This window comes from Entelurus aequoreus, linkage group LG18 (genome assembly GCF_033978785.1).
Source record: "Entelurus aequoreus isolate RoL-2023_Sb linkage group LG18, RoL_Eaeq_v1.1, whole genome shotgun sequence".
Taxonomy (NCBI): Eukaryota; Metazoa; Chordata; class Actinopteri; order Syngnathiformes; family Syngnathidae; genus Entelurus; species Entelurus aequoreus.
Genome location: NC_084748.1, coordinates 12,646,908 through 12,667,326, shown reverse-complemented (window position 1 = coordinate 12,667,326; position 20,419 = coordinate 12,646,908). Strand labels below are relative to the sequence as shown.

At 38.0% G+C, this 20,419-nt stretch overlaps 1 protein-coding gene across 1 annotated transcript; it reads left to right on the top strand.

Annotated features, from left to right (window-relative positions):
* The first annotated feature begins 23 nt into the window (after positions 1–23).
* LOC133633817 (HUWE1-associated protein modifying stress responses-like) lies at positions 24–20,079 on the top strand. Its single transcript, XM_062026539.1, has 4 exons — positions 24–471; positions 7,448–7,528; positions 7,592–7,867; positions 19,168–20,079. The coding sequence occupies exons 1-4, from the start codon at positions 276–278 to the stop codon at positions 19,404–19,406; spliced, it is 792 nt and encodes a 263-aa protein (XP_061882523.1). The 5' UTR covers positions 24–275; the 3' UTR covers positions 19,407–20,079.
* Positions 20,080–20,419: the final 340 nt, after the last annotated feature.

The following is a 20,419-nucleotide window of genomic DNA, read 5'->3' as shown; positions in this document are numbered from 1 at the left end:
TTCTAGCCAATCGCCTTTCAGGACAGACCCGAGGCGGGCGGGGCGAGGCAGAGAAATTCTTGTGTTGTCATCTCGTCGAGTTGCGGAGCTCGACGGTGTGTGTGTACAGGGCGGAATAGCCGACACACACAATGCGACTCTAGCGGCGATTGGGTTGCTTTTTATCCGCTCCACAACCTACAGCGCGCCGGACAAAGAACGTTTGGGCGAGCCGCGCGGACCGAGGCACCGTACATTTCAAGGCGGAGGCTAAAGCGGCTAACGCCTTATTAGCTATGGAGGAACGGAAGGAGGAGGGAGAAGCCGAGATCCAGGGGCACGGCCCTGAGCACTGGTTCTCCAAGTGGGAACGACAGTGCCTGGCCGCGTCCGAGCAGAGCGAGCCGGGCGACGAGGAGACGGAGCAGAACCAACAGAAGCTGTGGCACCTCTTCCAGAACTCTGCCACCGCGGTGGCGCAGCTCTACAAAGGTGAGGAGCGGGGAGAGTGACAGCGGAGGTTAGCTTAGCTTAGCTTCAAGCTAATCCTTGCGGCTAACTGGACGGGCAGACACAAAGGGCACCCGGCTAACGCAGGCTAGCGGCTTTACCCGTGTTTAGCCGCACGCTGGCCCCGCGTCGAACCGCAGTGATGTCGTCGTTATCGTCCTGTTCGAACGCACCTTGTGGTTAAACCGTCCGCTTTGTTACAACCTTCGTTTGGTTCCGTGGGATCGTGTTGTGTCGCCTACTGAAAGTTAGCTCAGTGCTAATGCTAACTGTAGCTTCCAACCGGTCACAGCCTCCGACTTTAAAAGTGCAACATTAATCATAACTACACACCGGTATTTCAGTCGAAATTACACCTGGGCCGATACCATCTTTTTGTCCTAAATATCCTCATGAAACCAAATTAAAAAGGGTGTAACAAGATTCAGGGACAAAATTTTTTTTTTTTAGAACGATCCGAATCGATTCAGTGAGTTGAAATCGATTCAGTAACTTTTTAACACTAAAAAAAATTAACCATTGTGACTGAGAAATAAATAGTACTGCATTTTTCGGAGAATAAGTCGCTCCGGAGTATGAGTCGCACCGGCCGAAAATGCATAATAAAGAAGGAAAAAACATATATAAGTCGCACTGGAGTATAAGTCACATTTTTTGGGGAAATTTATTTGATAAAATCCAACACCAAGAATAGACATTTGAAAGGCAATTTAAAATAAATAAAGAATAGTGAACAACAGGCTGGATAAGTATGTTATATGACGCATAAATAACCAACTGAGAACGTGCCTGGTATGTTAACGTAACATATTATGGTAGGAGTCATTCAAATAACTATAACATATAGAACATACCAAACAATCTGTCACTCCTAATCGCTAAATCCCATGAAATCTTATACGTCTAGTCTCTTACGTGAATGAGCTAAATAATAATATTTGATATTTTACGGTAATGTGTTAATAATTTCTCACACAAGTCGCTCCTGAGTATAAGTCGCACCCCCGGCCAAACTATGAAAAAAACTGCGACTTATAGTCAGAAAAATACGGTATATACCGGACACTGCATGTAAAGCTCACTATATTGCTGTTCTTTCTTGTAAGCGATTTATGAATAAATGAATTTTTGATATTAACAAGGAAGTAAATAACAATGGCCAACGCATTAACATCTTATTTGAATGAAACACTACCAATCCTTTAGGTTGAAATAACAAGAGGAAAAATTTTCAGCTCGTTTTCAACATTCACAACCTTTTCAATAAAGGTACTCTGACCAACATTTTAACAGTAGATTTACCTTTTGCTTTTGTTTTTCAACATAAATAAAATACAGTTTTAATATAAAAAATAAATATATTCAGGTTGAATGAACAGATGTACTTGAGAAATTAAGTGTGACCAAATCTTTTCAGGTTAAATTAATGGTGGTTTGACCTGCCGCTACTCTTATTTTAATAAACACAGAACGCCATAAAGACAGCAGACAAGTTTTGGCGACACATGGACCAAATGTGTAGTAATGATGTGATGTCTTTATCGTCCTGTTCAAACGCACCTTGTGATTAAACCGTCCGCTTTGTTACAACCTTCATTTGGTTCCGTGGGATCGTGTTGTGTCGCTTACTGGAAGTTAGCTCAGTGCTAATGCTAACTGTAGCTTCCAACCGGTCACAGCCTCGGACTTTGTAAGTGCAACATTAATCATAAATACACACCGGTATTTGAGGCGAAATTAGGCCTGGGCCTGTAACACATTTTTTTCCATAAATATCTCTATGAAACTAAATTGGTAAGGGTGTAACGATTAGTTTTTTCGTTTTAACAAGATTCAGGGACAAAATAATTTTTTTAGAACGATCCGAATCGATTCAGTGAGTTGAAATCGATTCAGTAATTTTTTAACACTAAAAAAATGAACCATTGTGACTGTGAAATAAATAGTGTATACATGACTCTACATGTAAAGTATTTATGTTCTTTCTTGTAAGCAAATTATGAATAAATTAATTATATTATTATGTATACCGGACACTGCATGTAAAGTTTACTAGAATAGAATATAATAGAGTTTTATTTGTCATTATTACAGTGAATAGGTTCAAAGAACAATGAAATTGGAGCAGATCCCCTAAGCTGCATACACAATAATTTAGTAATGTAATAGTAAAAAAAAGATTAAAAAAGAAGATATGTATCTATATATATGTACCGTATTTTTCCGACTATAAGTCGCAGTTTTTTTCATAGTTTGGCCGGGGATGCGACTTATACTCAGGAGCGACTTATGTGTGAAATTATTAACACATTACCATAAAATATCAAAATATTATTTGGCTCATTCACGTAAGAGACTAGACGTATAAGATTTCATGGGATTTAGCGATTAGGAGTGACAGATTGTTTGGTAAACGTATAGCATGTTCTGTATGTTATAGTTATTTGAATGACTCTTACCATATGTTACGTTAACATACCAGGCACGTTCTCAGTTGGTTATTTATGCGTCATATAACGTACACTTATTCAGCTTGTCGTTCACTATTCTTTTTTTATTTATTTAAATTGCCTTTCAAATGTCTATTCTTGGTGTTGGGTTTTATCAAATAAATTTCCCCAAAAAATGCGACTTATACTGCAGTGCGACTTTTGTTTTTTTCCTTCTTTGTTATGCATTTTCGGCCGATGCGACTTATACTCCGGAGCGCCTTGTACTCCGAAAAATACAGTATATACATATACACACATAACCTTTTTGCACATTATAGTCCGAAAAAATAAAAAGACACGACGGACACATTGTGCTCATTTAGGCCTGTTTAATGCTACTATATTGGTATAATGGTACTATATTGCTGTTAATTCTTGTAAGCGAATTATGAATGAATTATTGATACTAACAAACAAGTAAATAACAATGGCCAACACATTCACATCTTATTTGAATGAAGCACTACCAATCCTTTAGGTTGAAATAACAAGAGGGAAAATGTTCAGCTCATTTTCGACATTCAAGACCTTTTCAATAAAGGTACTGTAACCAACATTTTAACAGTAGATTTACCTTTTGTTTTTGTTTTTCAACATAAGTAAAATAACATTTTAATATCAAAAATTAATATCTTCAGGTTGAATGAACAGATGTACTTGAGAAATGAAGTGCAGCCAAATGTTTTCAGGTTAAATTAATGGTGGTTTGACCTGCCGCTACTCTTAATTTAATAAACACGGAACGTCATAAAGAGACATAGCTGTCGCTTTCTTTTTTTCTGTTGCAACGTTTGGAGTTTAAAGTTAAGTTCTGGCTATATATTTTATTTGTTTTGGCTTTTGCAATCGTGCTGTAAGGTTTTGTGTTGTAATTTATGATATTGACTTTCGGCGTCTGCATTTGGTATTACCTTTATCGACCACTAGCCACCATTTTTGTTTTAACGTCTTTTTTAATAAAAGTGCTAAACTTCATATAAAGTCTGTCGTTCTTAAATCCAATGTTTTCTTTGATACGTTGCCTTTTTAAATATACGTTGGATCAATACCTATCACTTCTAAGGCTAACTTGTCGAGCACAGATCGATATATTTGAAATTTAGGAATATAAATCGATCTATTGATGCATCGATCAGTCGTTACACCCCTACAGATTAACCACCGATGTAATGATCATACATAATAACAATGCAAGCATACACTTTTAAATGCAGTAGACTTGTACACTCGTATATTTTAACATTGTAATTTGAATTTAAACTTTTAAATCTCCAAGTTAAGTAAAACTAATAAAAATAAAATCTACTCTCTTAGCAAAATGTTGCCCTCGAATAAAAATCACAACCAAAAGCAATCAAATAGGTTCTGTCTGTGTTAAGGGGGGGGGACCCTCAAATATACACAACCAAAACAATAAATAAAATGGCTAAATAAAGTTATTGTGATCACATTAGCACGGTTATTATTATCGCGGTATTGTTGAACATGCTCAAAAACTATAATAAATAGCCACACAATAGAAGTTTTTGGTAGAGCAAACGTCAAATATTCTTCTGGCTTTTTTAGAGCCATATTATTTTTGTTTGTTTAAATATGTTTAACTTCTGTTTTAATTTGCAAACGTTTGAGAATGTTTTTTTTTTTTTAAATAAATGCAAATTGGATGATCAGTTTGTTTCACTTCCGGTGGCGAACGGATGGACATCCGTCTGTTTCGACTCAACACGGTGGAGTTTATTTAGATTACTTTGTGCGAAGACAGCACAGTCTTTGTTTATTGTGAGTACTGTATCTTAGTTGCTCGGACAGCAATGTATTTATACAAGTTTTTATTGGGAAAACATGTTAATATCTCTTGTTTTTATGTTAGCATTTAGGCTAGCGAACAATACAATGCTGGTCGGCCCATAACTTTATCAAAGTGCAGTTATCAATCATGATTTTTCGATTAAATACGTTAATACTAACCGCTGGGAGTAATACAGTGATTATCATACTGTGAAACGCCTGCAGCTGCTGAGACTGACGCAGACGAAGAATGACGGCTCTTGTAACCCGTAACAACACATGCGTAGGGCGATTATGGAGGCCAGCAAACTTATCGAGTTAATTTTCATTTATCGTTTCAGTTAATTGACTTATGGAATATCGGCCCGGGTCTTGTCGAAATAGAGTTAAAGACAAATAAATCTTGATCTTATTCCGCTACGTACACTTTACTTTGCACGAGCCAGCGGTCCTCACAGAGATGTTAAACTAAAGCTCAGCAGTCAAATTAAGGAGTCAACTAGTAAGTGACTAGACATATTTGGATCTGGTGACGCGCACATGTCGTCCCGCCAAAAAAAACAACGTCCATGGAAGACCATCCTGGATCCTCTTGTTAGGGAGTTGGATTTATAACATGAGGAAGACATGTATTCAGAATGCAGGCTATCGCAGCAGCACCTTACATCACCACTGTGGTATGTTGTTTTGAAATAGTTGCCCCTGCTGCTGCTGCCGCCGTAGTCATTCGCCGTCCTGTATCGACTGCTGAAAATGGCTTCCCAAGATGATTCTGCACCCGAGTGTGTACAAACATGATCCACCTCCAGTCAAGAAGCGTGTGAAAACATCTGCCAACTAAGCTGTATTGTGGTCAAACTTAATACACGCCGGTCATCGTCTCGGAGCAGATTAAATGTCAGGATTTATCTCTAGATTGAAACCTTGTACCGCAGCGCTGTTGAACACCAGATGTTTGTTTGTCGCTGTAACGCTGTGCCTCGACAGTAGGTCAAGGCTGCGCTCATTTTCTCCACACAATAACAAGAACATGGGCAGGATTCTTTTGAAAAGACTGAGTTTGATTGACGCCGTCAGAGAAGAATCAAATGGCTATGTCATGTAGATCTGCAACGATGAAGCGATTTAAATCAGTACATTTGCGTTTAAAAAAGCTTTGGTTTATATTCAGTTGCTTCGATTAATCGTTTGAGTGTAACTGATTAAAATGTAAAATCTGAACCACATAAAAGGTTTAACGAGTTGAATAAAGGGTAAATGGTAATAGAAGTTAATTCAATGTAAAATAATTAAGAAGAAGATAAAATAAATATAAAAAGGGAAAAGAAGATAAGAATGTAAATTAAACAAAATAGAAGGTAAACTGTAAATAAAATGTAAAATAGAAGGTAAATAAAAGGCAGATTAAAGATAAAATAGGTACTATAAGATATACAATAGGTTATAAGTTAAAACAATGTAAATCAATAGCAAATAAGTTAAATAGAAGGTCAAATAAGGTCAAGAAAAGATAAAAGAAGGAATATAAAAAGTAAAAAGAAAAGTTAAAAGACGGTAAGAAAAGCTAAATAAAAATACGGTATATACAAGGTAAAATGAGTATAGAAGGTAAAATAAGATAACACGGTAAATAAAAGATAAAAGAAGGTAAATAGACAGTAATATAAGTGAATTAAAGGAAAATAAGGTGAAAAGGGTAGGAATATAGAAGTTTAAAATAAATGATAAAAGGTAAAATGAGATTAAATAGAACATAAATGGAAGGTAAAAGTTGTAAATAAAAGGTAAAATAAGTAATATAGAAGATCGGTTGAATAGAAGATAAGTAAATGAAGGTAAATATGTGAAAGAAGGAATATAGGAAGTAAAATAAGATACAACAAGGTAAAAGAGGGTCAAAGAAAGTAAATAATAGGTAAAAAAAAAGGAATATAGAATGTAAATAAGAGGTAAAATAAGTAGAAGGTAAAAAAAAAAAAAGTAAAAAGGGATATAGATGGTCAAAGAAGGTAATAAAGGTTACGGCAAGTACAAAGACATTTTTAGAACAATTTTTCCTCAAATTTGCATTGAGGCTATCAAGTGTTTTATCAGATAATATAATGAATCAAAAACACTAATCGATATATAACTCAATTACTAAGATAATTGTTAGCTGCAGCCCCAATGCCATGCACAGTTTATATGTTTCTATACTCCCAAATGTCCTTAAAATCTTGTGGCATTGCTCTTGACTGGATTATTTGTTGTCAAAAGGAGAGAAAAAAAATTCATTAACTCTTGGTGAAAGTAAACGCAGTACGTTTCCACAAAAAAGGCAGTTTGAAATGTAGAAAAACTTAAAATGGAATCTGATGCCAGGCTAGTAGATGGCGATGTCACTTTGTAGAGGAACTTACACACCGGATTGTATCCAAAGGCTAACTTTGAATACAAAGTAGGGATTTATTAAAGTGTTGCAAGTCATGTGACTCAACTGGACACATGAGCAACAACTCCCAACTACAACTAGTTCACTTTGCGGCCTGTTTTCAGGCCCCAGAATGCAGCCTTCACCTTAAAAGAAAAGCACTTGTGCTTTTGTTTTGAGTGAAAATTGTCTAAAGTAAAAGGTCCATAAGGCAGTGAGATGTTTGTCAAAAACAAGTGTCACTAATAGTGACACATGTGATCCACAGACCGAGAATGTCAGCAACAAGGCCTTTCTCTCTGGGTGCCCTTCCAGAACGCAGCCACCGCAGTCACCAACATGTATAAAGGTACATGCACACGGCTTTCTTCCTAAAAGTGTTCTGGGCGTCAAAAGAACCTTCTTTGTTCAGAGAGCATGGAGGCCCGCCAGCGCAGCTACGACCTGGGGATCCAGATTGGCTACCAGCGTAGGAACAAGGACGTCATAGCCTGGGTCAAGAAGCGCCGGAGAACCATCCGGCGGGAGGACCTCATCAGCTTCCTGTGCGGGAAGATCCCTCCTCCGCGGACGGCCCGTGCCCCGACCCGAGGTGCCATGGTAGCCGCCAGCCGGCCGCCGCCGCCCGAGACCGGCAGCTCTGTGGAGACCGACCTGCAGCCCTTCAGGGAGGCCATAGCACTGCACGGTCAGTACTGAACTCTGCAATACGGTTTGCACATGCAAGCCAAAAACGAGAATAGCAGAACTCCATCACTAAACATTCAGACTTTGGACTCACACTTTCATAGCCATTTTTGTTTTCACTGATAAAGAAAGTAAAATATTACATACTTCCCTCTCATTGTGAATTTATTGAACTATTTTATAAATTACTATGGTAGTTTAGAGGTTTCCACGGGACTGCAACATATCTGTGGCATTGGGTTGCATAATTGGTCATGACACACAATTCTTGAGTGTGTTTATGGACGGGAAAAACTGGTGGTTTTGGTGTGTCATAAGAAATGTGTAACTTTAGATTGGGCCATATGGCAAAAAAAAGATGATACATTTTTTCATTGCATCCGAACTCTATTAATACCACAATTCGTTTTTTTAAAAATTAAAGGCAGATTGTCCCGTGCAGGATTATATCGAGTGCCGTTGCATCCCTACTGTTAACTACTGCTCTGTCCTGTAACAGACATGTCTGCCATGTTTTATTGAGGTGCTACATGCTAACACAGGCCTCGAATTTTAACTTTTTAAGGTCAAGGCAAGTGTTGCCTTAAAGGAGGACTCATATTGTACATTAATATGTACATGTAGATGCTGTATCAGGACAGATCCATTGAGAGTTGAGCAGAAATATGTCATAGGAATTAACTATACCCAATAAAACATTAACAAAATGCTGTGTCACATGAATGATTTTTGAAGTAATACCTTTGTGACATGAAAAAACGCAAGTAATGTAAAAAAAACATGTTTGCGTTTTGATATCAAAATAAAACACAAAGCAGTTTGGCTAATAAACAAGCTTTGTTCTTCTCCAACGCCTCCTTGTGGTTCAGTACAACAGTTTGGCAAACAAAAATAAAGAGTGACACCTCGCACAGCGAATACACAATCTTCACAGCCTTCGTTCAGTTCGATGAGATGACGAAACACTTTAGCCAGTATTGATGTTATTTGAACACTGATACAGTTCGCAGTTAAATAAAGGACGAGCGAACATCCCAGTAAACAAAGTAAAGACTTTATAAAGAAGTTGTGACAACGTTCACGACACGTTTCCTCACCTCATCAACTCTCAGTCACAGCTGATGGACGTTGTATTGAGAAAATAAAAGCAACATCAAATAGTTTTCTCCTTCGCTGTATACTTTTAGTGTGGGGACAAGTGTCTCCAATATTGTCCACGCCTGTCTCCTTTTAAACACAGCAGTGTGCTCTCAAGGGCCCGCCGGGAAGCGAGGGAAAATGATGTTAAACCAAGCGCTTTGCTCCGTTTACTCCGAGGGGAAATCTCCCGAGCAAAGTCCGTGTAGCTTGTCCGCCATGATTATCAAGCCAAACGACACTACTGCCCATGCGCCTGACTTTGTGTTGCCTAAAATGCATTAATAAATGACGTGTTTTTGGTAATTAAAAACATTAGATGGTAATACTAAACCGTCTGGAATTTTATCGCAAACTATCATTATACTATTATATTATGTCCATTAACAAGTAAAAAGTCAAGGGCGGTCACGGCATGTTCTTGCCGCAGATGTTGGTAAATTTTTAGGACATTACGGCAAATGACAAGGGCGGTCGCAGACCGTGGTTAAATTCATATACATATTTGTGTTTACTATAGGTGCAAATCTTGCTGCAATCCCACGCTACGGTCCGTATACCTGGTTTTAGGAGCACAGCGTTGCTTCTTTTTCGGTACGTTTTGCAGGGGTAATGAGAACTTGTCTCTGTCTTAAAGTTATTCTGTTTTTTTCATCACCAACATTCTGCAGTAAACAAAGTATTAGTAGTGTAGTGAATACTATAAAGACTTTGATTTCAAATGAACATTTACTAAACAACATTTTGAAATGGTAAATTATTATTCGTATTCTTTAATTACTTCAGTGCTTCGGCAAAGGGCAAGCAGTCATCCATATTGTGGAGTTTTTTAAAAACCCAACTACAGTAGTTTTTATTTGATAAAAGTACATTTAAGTATAGTTTTGAATTTGAGGAACTGTAAAATATATGTACAAACACAAAGCAAGTTTAATGATTATTTCAGGAACACTGTTTTTTTTTTCTACAAACTCAAAAATTATTTGAATAAAAAGTGTCTGCAGAGTTTTTTAGTACTTGTTTTATCTGAGGAGTTGAAGACACAAACAAAAAGTCTAATTGGAAAATATTTAAATATAAAAATTAGGGATGTCGATAAATGCTTAAAAATGTAATATCGGAAATTATCGGTATCGGTTTCAAAAAGTAAAATTTATGACTTTTTAAAACGCAGCTGTGTACACGGACGTAGGGAGAAATACAGAGCGCCAATAAACCTTAAAAGGCACTGCCTTTGCGTGCCGGCCCAATCACAAAATATCTTACGGCTTTTCACAAACACAAGTGAATGCAATGCATACTTGGTCAACAGCCATACAGGTCACACTGAGGGTGACCATATAAACAACTTTAACACCGTTACAAATATGCGCCACACTGTGAACCCACACCAAACAAGAATGACAAACACATTTCGGGAGAACATCCGCACCGTAACACAACAGAACAAACACCCAGAACCCCTTGCAGCACTAACTCTTCCGGGACGCTACAATAACACCCCCTGCTACCCCCCCACCTCAACCTCCTCATGCTCTCTCAGGGAGAGCATGTCCCAAATTCCAAGCTGCTGTTCTGAGGCATGTTAAAAAAAAAAAAAATACACTTTGTGACTTCAATAATAAATATGGCAGTGCCATGTTGGCATTTTTTTCCATAACTTGAGTGGATTTATTTTGGAAAACCTTGTTACATTGTTTAATGCATCCAGCGGGGCATCACAACAAAATTAGGCATAATAATGTGTTAATTCCACGACTGTATATATCGGTATCGGTTGATATCGGAATCGGTAATTAAGAGTTGGACAATATTGGATATCGGCAAAAAAGCCATTATCGGACATCTCTAATAAAAATGCCTTTTCCTGATTAAATTAGTGTGTTTATTCTCCCAGTCGTGACCAATACTGTATGGTTCAGTCTCAAAGACATGTGAGTGCCTGCGAGTCCGCACTCAGGGCAGGATTACTGCACACCACAACGTGAAAGGTCCAATCAGTGAGACTAAATTCTGTCACCTTCTAAATGTTGTTTCAACTTCTATGCTAGTGTTAGTCATATTTTTTTTATTTTCTTCTACTGGGCTGCACTTCCAGCTTTGTGAGGGGGAAGAGGCACAACGCCGTTTGAACATTAATAGCATCGTGACGAGCCTGACTTTCGCGACGGTGGGCAATAACGGTCGCGCGCACACAGACACAACGTTGTTCACACAAACGCACACATTCACAGACACACACAGGATCACGGTCAATAAAGACTTGATTGTTCCGTACAGGACTATACCAAGCGTCGTTGCCTCCCTACTGTTTACTACTGCGGTAACTTCTAACAGACTTTTCCGCCATGATTGATTGAGGAAATGTGCTAACAGATGACCACCGTGATCGAACTGGAATGAATAACGATCATATAAATCGCCCAGCCCTACTTCAGGTGCAGTTTTTAAGCCGTAATGGGTGGTGGTTAAGGCTGGGTACCGAATTTGGAACGTTTTATACACAGACTGAATTCCGTCGGGGCTACCAGGCATTGATTCACGTAAAATCAAACGGTGCCATATTTCGATACTTTTGTTGCACGTCACGCTATGTCCGGTTGATGTTTAAACACCGGCTCAAATCAGTCGAGCAGCAGTCAAAGCGGACTCTGCCAAACCCCTCAGAGTAATGTTGCAATTTTCAACACCACCAAAGCAAGTGTGCATGGTAGAAAACCATGGAACATAAAGTAAGGCGCCACTCATCCTAAATGCCTTAGCTTGATGCCAATTTACATCATATTTGCCATAAACAGGCTATTGTTAGCATTAGCGGATTTACATGGCAATTTCGACACCTTCAAATTCTGTAATGGAAACTACAGCTAATATGAATGTTACAATCAAACAGCTGGTGTGTAATAAGCACAATACTTGCAGTATTAACACTTTGTGGGGGCGCAACAGAACACATCCAGCTTCATGGAAAAAGCTACTCCCTAGTTCAGGGGTCGGCAACCCAAAATGTTGAAAGAGCCATATTGGACCAAAAATACAAAAACAAATCTGTCTGGAGCCGCAAAAAATTCAAAGCCATATTACATGTGTCATGAGATATAAATTTAATTAATAGGACTTAAAGGAAACTAAATGACCTCAAAAATACCTACAAATGAGGCATAATGATGCAATATTAGTGTACATATCGCTAGCCTAAATAGCATGTTAGCATCGATTAGCTTGCAGTCATGCAGTGACCAAATATGTCTGATTAGCACTCCACACAAGTCAATAACATCAACAAAACTCACCTTTGTGCACTCATGCACAACGTTAAAAGTGTGGTGGACAAAATGAGACAGAAAAAGAAGTGGCATAAAACACGTCCTAGAAAGTCGGAGAAAGTTATACATGTAAACAAACTATACGGTGAGTTCAAGGACCGCCAAAATTAGTAGGACAAAACGGCGCTCGCCAAATACTCGAATCAGTGAAGCATGTTTAATATAAACAGTGTGATTTATAACATTTAGGGAGGTTTGTGTCATGTTTGTCCTCCTACAGAAACCATACTAAAACAAAAAATTGATTTTTTTCCCCTCATCTTTTTCCATTCTTCATACATTTTTGAAAAATCTCCAGAGAGCCACTAGGGCGGCGCTAAAGAGCCGCATGCGGCTCTAGAGCCGCGGGTTGCCGACCCCTGCCCTAGTTAAAAACATACCATAAATAGCCTATACAGCACTATCAGCTTATGTTTATATGTTATGTTAAAAAAATTAAAATGTTATCAAACAATTTACATCTATTGACACAAACAAAAGTACAGGAAATTGGTACTGTTCAGCACCAGTATCGATTGCCAGGTACCGGCAATTGGGGCCGTATTGGTTTTAAATTGATGAGTACCGATTAATTTAAAACCAATGTCTGTTTCATTTTGTGCACACATAGACACTTCTTTTTTTTTTTAACTCGCACAAACAATTTAAAAGCATTCATAATGTTTTTTGGCTTTGTTTTGAAATGATACGATGGCTTGCGTTCATAATGCGCTATAAAGTCATTTTTGTGTCGCGTGTTCTGTTAAAAAGCAAGCTTCCGTCGCCAAGTACTAGGGCTGGGCGATAAAACAATATCAATATATACCGCATAAGGCACTTAGTGGATGTGATCATTTATTTCTTCTTAAAGAAAACGTGCTTACGGTTGCTGAAGTGTTTTACGACTAGATAACCAGTGTTGAGTACTCAGTGTTTCCCACACATTCATTTATTTGTGGCGGCCCGCCACGAAATAATTACGTCCGCCACAAATAAAAAATAATTTTTTTTATTTTTTATTTTTGTTGTCTTGTCCAGCTTCTCAGGAAAATCATATAGTTGATGTAGATGCCCATATAGGCTGTTCAAATTTACTTTACAAAAGAGAAGTGTAGGATACTTCTCTTGTTGCCTTATTTGTATTTGACCACTACTGTTTTCTGTTTATTTGTTACTGACTGTGGCAGGACACCTCTGCCTCTGTTTTACTTTATGTTGCTGGTAAATAATATGGTTGTAGTAGTAGGCTAAAGTTAAATTATTTAGTATGCACTAATTAAAGGGGCAGAGCTTTACGAGACATTTTAGCTTTTATATTTTATAAGATATATTTTTTGTAAGAACCACAATTAATAAATATATTTCAGTGAATAACTTATTGTTCAAATCTGTATATAAATATGTACATAAAGTGTTGTAATTATATTGTAAAATGGATGGATGGACGTTTAAAACAAAACTGTTATTATTAATTAGTAAGTATACATTTTTTTTAGCCTTTTTAGAGAAAATCATATTGTAGTAAATTATGCAAATTACTCGATGATGTCATGGTGACCACGCCCATAGCCACTCCCCCACCGCCACAGGTATCTTGGCAGTTTATGGGAAACACTGACTCAACACTAGCTTAGTTTGCACGGGCTATGGGGGAAGGCACCTTCAAGGCAAGGAGTGGCTAAACATTTGACTTGGGTTGTACGTTATGCCGGTACTAGTATAGCATCACGGTACTAGTGAATCAAAAACGGGACTCTGCTCCGTTTGAAAAGTACCGGTTCCCGGACATGACGGCCCGTCGTGACATTGCTGCTTTTACGAGCAGAGGAGCATGTTCGGCAGCGCACAATCACAGAGTACCGTATTTTTCGGATTATAAATCGTCCTGGAGTATAAATCGCTCTGGCCGAAAATGCATAATAAAGAAGGAAAAAAACATATATAAGGCGCATTTTTGGGGGAAATTTATTTGATAAAATCCAACACCAAGAATAGACATTTGAAAGGCAATTTAAAACAAATAAAGAATAGTGAACAACAGGCTGAATAAGTGTACGTTATATGAGGCATAAATAACCAACTGAGAACGTGCCTGGTATGTTAACGTAACATATTATGGTAAGAGCCATTCAAATAACTATAACATATAGAACATGCTATACGTTTACCAAACAATCTGTCACTCCTAATCGCTAAATCCCATGAAATCTTATACGTCTAGTCTCTTACGTGAATGAGCTAAATAATATTTGATATTTTACGGTAATATAATATAACATACATCCATAAACGTGGACGCATGTGAAAAAGTGCAATATATTTATCTGTACAGTAATCTATTTATTTATTTACACTACCGTTCAAAAGTTTGGGGTCACATTGAAATGTCCTTATTTTTGAAGGAAAAGCACTGTACTTTTCAATGAAGATAACTTTAAACTAGTCTTAACTTTAAAGAAATACACTCTATACATTGCTAATGTGCTAAATGACTATTCTAGCTACAAATGTCTGGTTTTTGGTGCAATATCTACATAGGTGTATAGAGGCCATTTCCAGCAACTATCACTCCAGTGTTCTAATGGTACAATGTGTTTGCTCATTGGCTCAGAAGGCTAATTGATGATTAGAAAACCCTTGTGCAATCATGTTCACACATCTGAAAACAGTTTAGCTCGTTACAGAAGCTACAAAACTGACCTTCCTTTGAGCAGATTGAGTTTCTGGAGAATCACATTTGTGGGGTCAATTAGAAAGCTCAAAATGGCCAGAAAAAGAGAACTTTCATCTGAAACTCGACAGTCTATTCTTGTTCTTAGAAATGAAGGCTCAAACACAAAATTGTTTGGGTGACCCCAAACTTTTGAACGGTAGTGTATATATATTTATTTATTTTATATATATATTTATATATATTTATTTATTTATGCACCTTATTGCTTTTTTATCCTGCACTACCATGAGCTAATGTAACAAAATTTCGTTCTTATCTGTGCTGTAAAGTTCAAATTTGAATGACAATAAAAAGGAAATCTAAGTCTAATGTGTTAATAATTTCCCACATAAGTCGCTCCTGAGTATAAGTCGCACCCCCACTTACAAAACTATGAAAAAAACTGCTACTTATAGTCCGAATAATACGGTACTATAATTACATCGATATTTTTTATCGTCATTTTCCTTTTTTTAAATTTATGTCATATTTATAAACTCAGGAAATTCGTCCCTGGAAACACGAGGACTTTGAATATGACCAATGTATGATCCTGTAACTACTTGGTATCGGATCGATACCTAAATCTGTGGTATCATCCAAAACTAATGTAAAGTATCCCAAAAATTAGTAGATGGAATATGTTGAAACGCAAAATAAGCAGATATTAACAGTAAATGAACAATACATTTTTACAGCTTGTCCCTCATCATTTTGACAAAATAGAATATAAATGACACAATATGTTACTGCATACGTCAGCAGACTAATTAGGAGCCTTTGTTTCTTTACTTACTACTAAAAGACAAGTTGTCTAGTATGTTCACTACTTGATGTAAGGACAAACTTGTTCTTCGATTGCAATAAGAAACATATGTTTAATGTATCATAAGATTTTTTGTCAAAATAAAGCCAATAATGCCATTTTTTTTGTGGTCCCCTTTTATTTAGAAAGGTATCGTAATACATTTTGGTACCGCTACCAAGATATTGGTATCGGGACAAGCCTACATTTGACACACCGAGAAGCAGAGCTAGCTGCTGTGCTAAGTCGCTAACAGAAGTGACTAGAGATGTCCGATAATGGCTTTTTGGCCGATATTCCGATATTGTCCGACTCTTAATTATCGATTCCGATATCAACCGATACAGATATATACAGTCGTGGAATCAACACATTATTATGCCTAATTTTGTTGTGATGCCCCGCTGGATGCATGAAACAATGTAACAAGGTTTTCCAAAATAAATCAACTCAAGTTATGGAAAAAAATGCCGACATGGCACTGCCATATTTATTATTGATGTCACAAAGTGCATTATTATTTTTTAACATGCCTCAAAACAGCAGCTTGGAATTTGGGACATGCTCTCCCTGAGAGAGCATGAGGAGGTTGAGGTAGGCGGGGTTGAGGTGGGGGAGTAGCGGGGGGTGTATATTGTAGCCTCCTGGAAGAGTTAGTGCTGCAAGGGGTTCTGGGTATTTGTTCTGTTGTGTTACGGTGCGGATGTTCTCCCGAAATGTGTTTGTCATTCTTGTTTGGTGTGGGTTCACAGTGTGGCGCATATTTGTAACAGTGTTAAAGTTGTTTATACGGCCACCCTCAGTGTGACCTGTATGGCTTTTGACCAAGTATGCCTTGCGTTCACTTGTGTGTGTGAAAAGCCGTATATATTATGTGATTGGACCGGCACGCAAAGGCAGTGCCTTTAAGGTTTATTGGCGCTCTGTACTTCTCCCTACGTCCGTGTACACAGCGGCGTTTTAAAAAGTCATACATTTTACTTTTTTGAAACAGATACCGATAATTTCCGATATTACATTTTAAAGCATTTATCGGCCGATAATATCGGCAGTCCGATATTATCGGACATCTCTACAAACAATTAAGGTATGTAAATAAACATTTACAAAATCTTTCGTACCGGTGTATATATCTAATATATGTAAAAATATTTTTATCTTCTAAATTTTGGTGAGTGCGGTTTATTAAAAGGCCTTAGTGGCCACATGCGTGGACAGCACCTTTTAGCTCTTATTTCCAAAATTGTGTACACTACTGAATTGGGGTCTTATGGCCAGTTATGTGGACACTTATACTGCCATCTGGTGGTGTCAGGAGAGTATAACGTACAATGGAATTTGGAGAAAAACAGTGTAAAATAAGAATTAGCATGTCACTAAACATGAAGTACACGTTTGTGTACTTATGGACTAAGTACATCATATCAAAAGATGATTCTTAGTTTTGATTCTAATTAGGGTCTAATAAGCCCAAATAGCAAAGAGAAATAAAAAAAAAAGCATGTAAACAAACAGCTTTTGTCTAAAGACCCGGAAAGTACGGTATAATCAGAGAAAAGTTACATTTCAACTAAAATATGTAATATATTTGTATCTCTGTTGTTATTTTTGATGGGTCATAAAAACATCGATATTGACCGATACAAAACACATCGTGATACAGTTTTCAGCCAACCTTGAGACCTCCGAATTCGGGAGGGGGCGTGGGGTTTGGTGGTAGCGGGGGGGTGTATATTGTAGCGTCCCGGAAGAGTCAGTGCTGCAAGGGGTTCTGGGTATTTGTTCTGTTGTGTTTATTTGTAACAGTGTTAAAGTTGTTTATACGGACACCTTTCAGTGTGACCTGTATGGCTGTTGATCAAGTATGGCTTGCATTCACTTATGTGTGTGTAAAAGCCGCATTTATTATGTGACTGGCTCGGCACGCTGTTTGTATGGAGGAAAAGCGGACGTGACGACAGGCTTTAGAGCAGGGGTCACCAACACGGTGCCCGCGGGCACCAGGTAGCCCGTAAGGACCAGATGAGTAGCCCGCTGGCCTGTTTTAAAAATAGCTCAAATAGCAGCACTTACCAGTGAGCTGCCTGTATTTTTTAAATTTTATTTACTAGCAAGCTGGTCTCGCTTTGCCCGACATTTTTACTTCTAAGAGAGAAAAAACTCAAATAGAATTTGAAAATCCAAGAAAATATTTTAAAGACTTGGTCTTCACTTGTTTAAATAAATTCATGAATTTTTTTTACTTTGCTTATAACTTTCAGAAAGACAATTTTAGAGAAAAAATACAACCTTAAAAATGATTTTAGGATTTTTAAACACATATACCTTTTTACCTTTTAAATTCCTTCCTCTTCTTTCCTGACAATTTATATCAATGTTTAAGTAAATTTATTTTTTTTATTGTAAAGAATAATAAATACATTTTAATTTAATTCTTCATTTAAGCTTCTGTTTTTTCGACGAAGAATATTTGTGAATTATTTCTTCAAACTTAGTATGATTAAAATTTTTAAAAAAAATTCTGGCAAATCTAGAAAATCTGTATAATCAAATTTAAATCTTATTTCAAAGTCTTTTGAATTTATTTTAAAATTTTTGTTCTGGAAAATCTAGAAGAAATAATGATTTGTCTTTGTTAGAAATATAGCTTGGTCCAATTTGTTATATTTTAACAAAGTGTTGATTGGATTTTAACCTATTTAAAACATGTCATCCAAATTCTCAAATGAATCTTAATCAGGAAAAATTACTAATGATGTTCCATAAATTCTTTTTAATTTTTTCAAAAAGATTCGAATTAGCTAGTTTTTCTCTTCTTTTTTTTCCGTTGAATTATGAATTTTAAAGAGTCGAAATTGAAGATAAACTATGTTTCAAAATTTAATTGTCATTTTTTTCGTGTTTTCTCCTCTTTTAAACCGTTCAATTAAGTGTAAATATCATTAATAATAACAGAGTTAAAGGTAAATTGAGTAAATTGGCTATTTCTGGCAATTTATTTAAGTGTGTATCAAACGGGTAGCCCTTCGCATTAATCACTACCCAAGAAGTAGCTCTTGCTTTCAAAAAGGTTGGTGACCCCTGTTTTGGAGGAAGCTAAAGGCAGTGCCCCCAATACTGTTGTCCGGGTGGAAATCGGGAGAAATTCTGGAGAATGGTTGCCCCGGGAGATTTTCGGGAGGGGCACTGAAATTCGGGGCCATATATGTACGCAGTTGGAACAAGCTACACAGACGGTCCCATCATAAGGTGCAAAAAGTAAACCCAACTGGGTTTTTGGCGTAAACTGAACAGTGCCTGACTCTAGTCTTGTTCCCCCCACCCCCCGTCCCCTCCTCCAGGCCTCAGCGGCGCCATGGCCAGCATCTCCGTCCGCTCCGGCCCGCCCGGCTCGCCCACCCACCCCGCGCAGTCCCTGGGCCGGCGCAGGAACGGCCTCCACGACGTGGACCTCAACACCTTCATCGCCGAGGAGATGGCGCTACACCTGGATTCCACTGCCAACCGCAAGCGGGGCCCCGCCCCCTGCAGTGACGTCATCACAGACTCGCCCACTCATAAACGTAACCGGATGCTCTGAGCTCCCCTTCCCGCCTCGCCCCCGCCCCCGAGTGGCCCACTTGCTGGACAGCCGATGAGAACTGACCCTTGGCCCCGCCACCAAAGCGCCATCCTAGCTGCATTGCTACGTGTAATAAAAAGTGAAATATTACAACACACTTTTTCCTCTCCTCCTGTATTTTGTTGCTCCACAGTTTCTACTTCCGCTTCGCTGTGAGCAAGCCTGGCCATCTTTAAACCGCACTTTCATTTCCTTTTACCGCCATTTTCCTTTGAGAGCCCTCCAACGTTATCCGGCGGCGTTCTGCGATCATCACGGGGGGGCCTTTTTGCCTTTCCAGGCGGCCGCTGCAGTTACATTACATGGCGCCTCGTCCGCTTCCGGGTCTGACTTTGGGTTTTCGCTCAGAACCGCCGACGTCCACAGACCCAAGATGCACTATTTATGTTTACTGTTCCATGTTTACACGGAGGCTCCACTTCCAACAAAGCATGCAATGCTTCTTTCTTTTCTTTTTTTTATTAGTCACTGCTTTGTGATACGATCTTTATGTAATGTGTGTAAATAAACACGTAGGTGCTGTTACTATATGTGGTAAATATTGTAAAGAAAAAAACAACAATTTAGTGCAAATGAATCAGGATGTCCATGTACAATAACCATTATGACAATAAAGGAACTACCAACTATTTCACCTCTTTTTCTGCTCTACAAAAAGTGGAAATCTTTGCGGGGTTAAAGAACCGATCGAGGGCTTATTTTTGACTACAAATACTGAATCTGCTTACATTTCATCTATATCTATTCTGAAATATCACTTTAAACGGGAATGTCTGTGCGCAAGCCGAAGTGAAACGCTAACTTTAGCATGCCCGACATAAATTTGTGATAAGTACCAAGTTATGTGACTGGTGTAAAATTACATATACATTCTAGCAAGTGTCGCATACCAAATTATATGACGACGGCTTAAAAAGGTAGCATGCTAACAGTTAGCATATGTTAGACCAGGGGTCACCAACCTTTTTGAA

Coding starts and splice junctions, on each gene's coding strand:
- LOC133633817 (XM_062026539.1), top strand. CDS start 276: ATGGAGGAACGGAAGGAGGAGGGAGAAGCCGAGATCCAGGGGCACGGC. Junction 472..7,447: donor GGTGGCGCAGCTCTACAAAG/GTGAGGAGCGGG, acceptor TGTGATCCACAG/ACCGAGAATGTCAGCAACAA. Junction 7,529..7,591: donor AGTCACCAACATGTATAAAG/GTACATGCACAC, acceptor TTCTTTGTTCAG/AGAGCATGGAGGCCCGCCAG.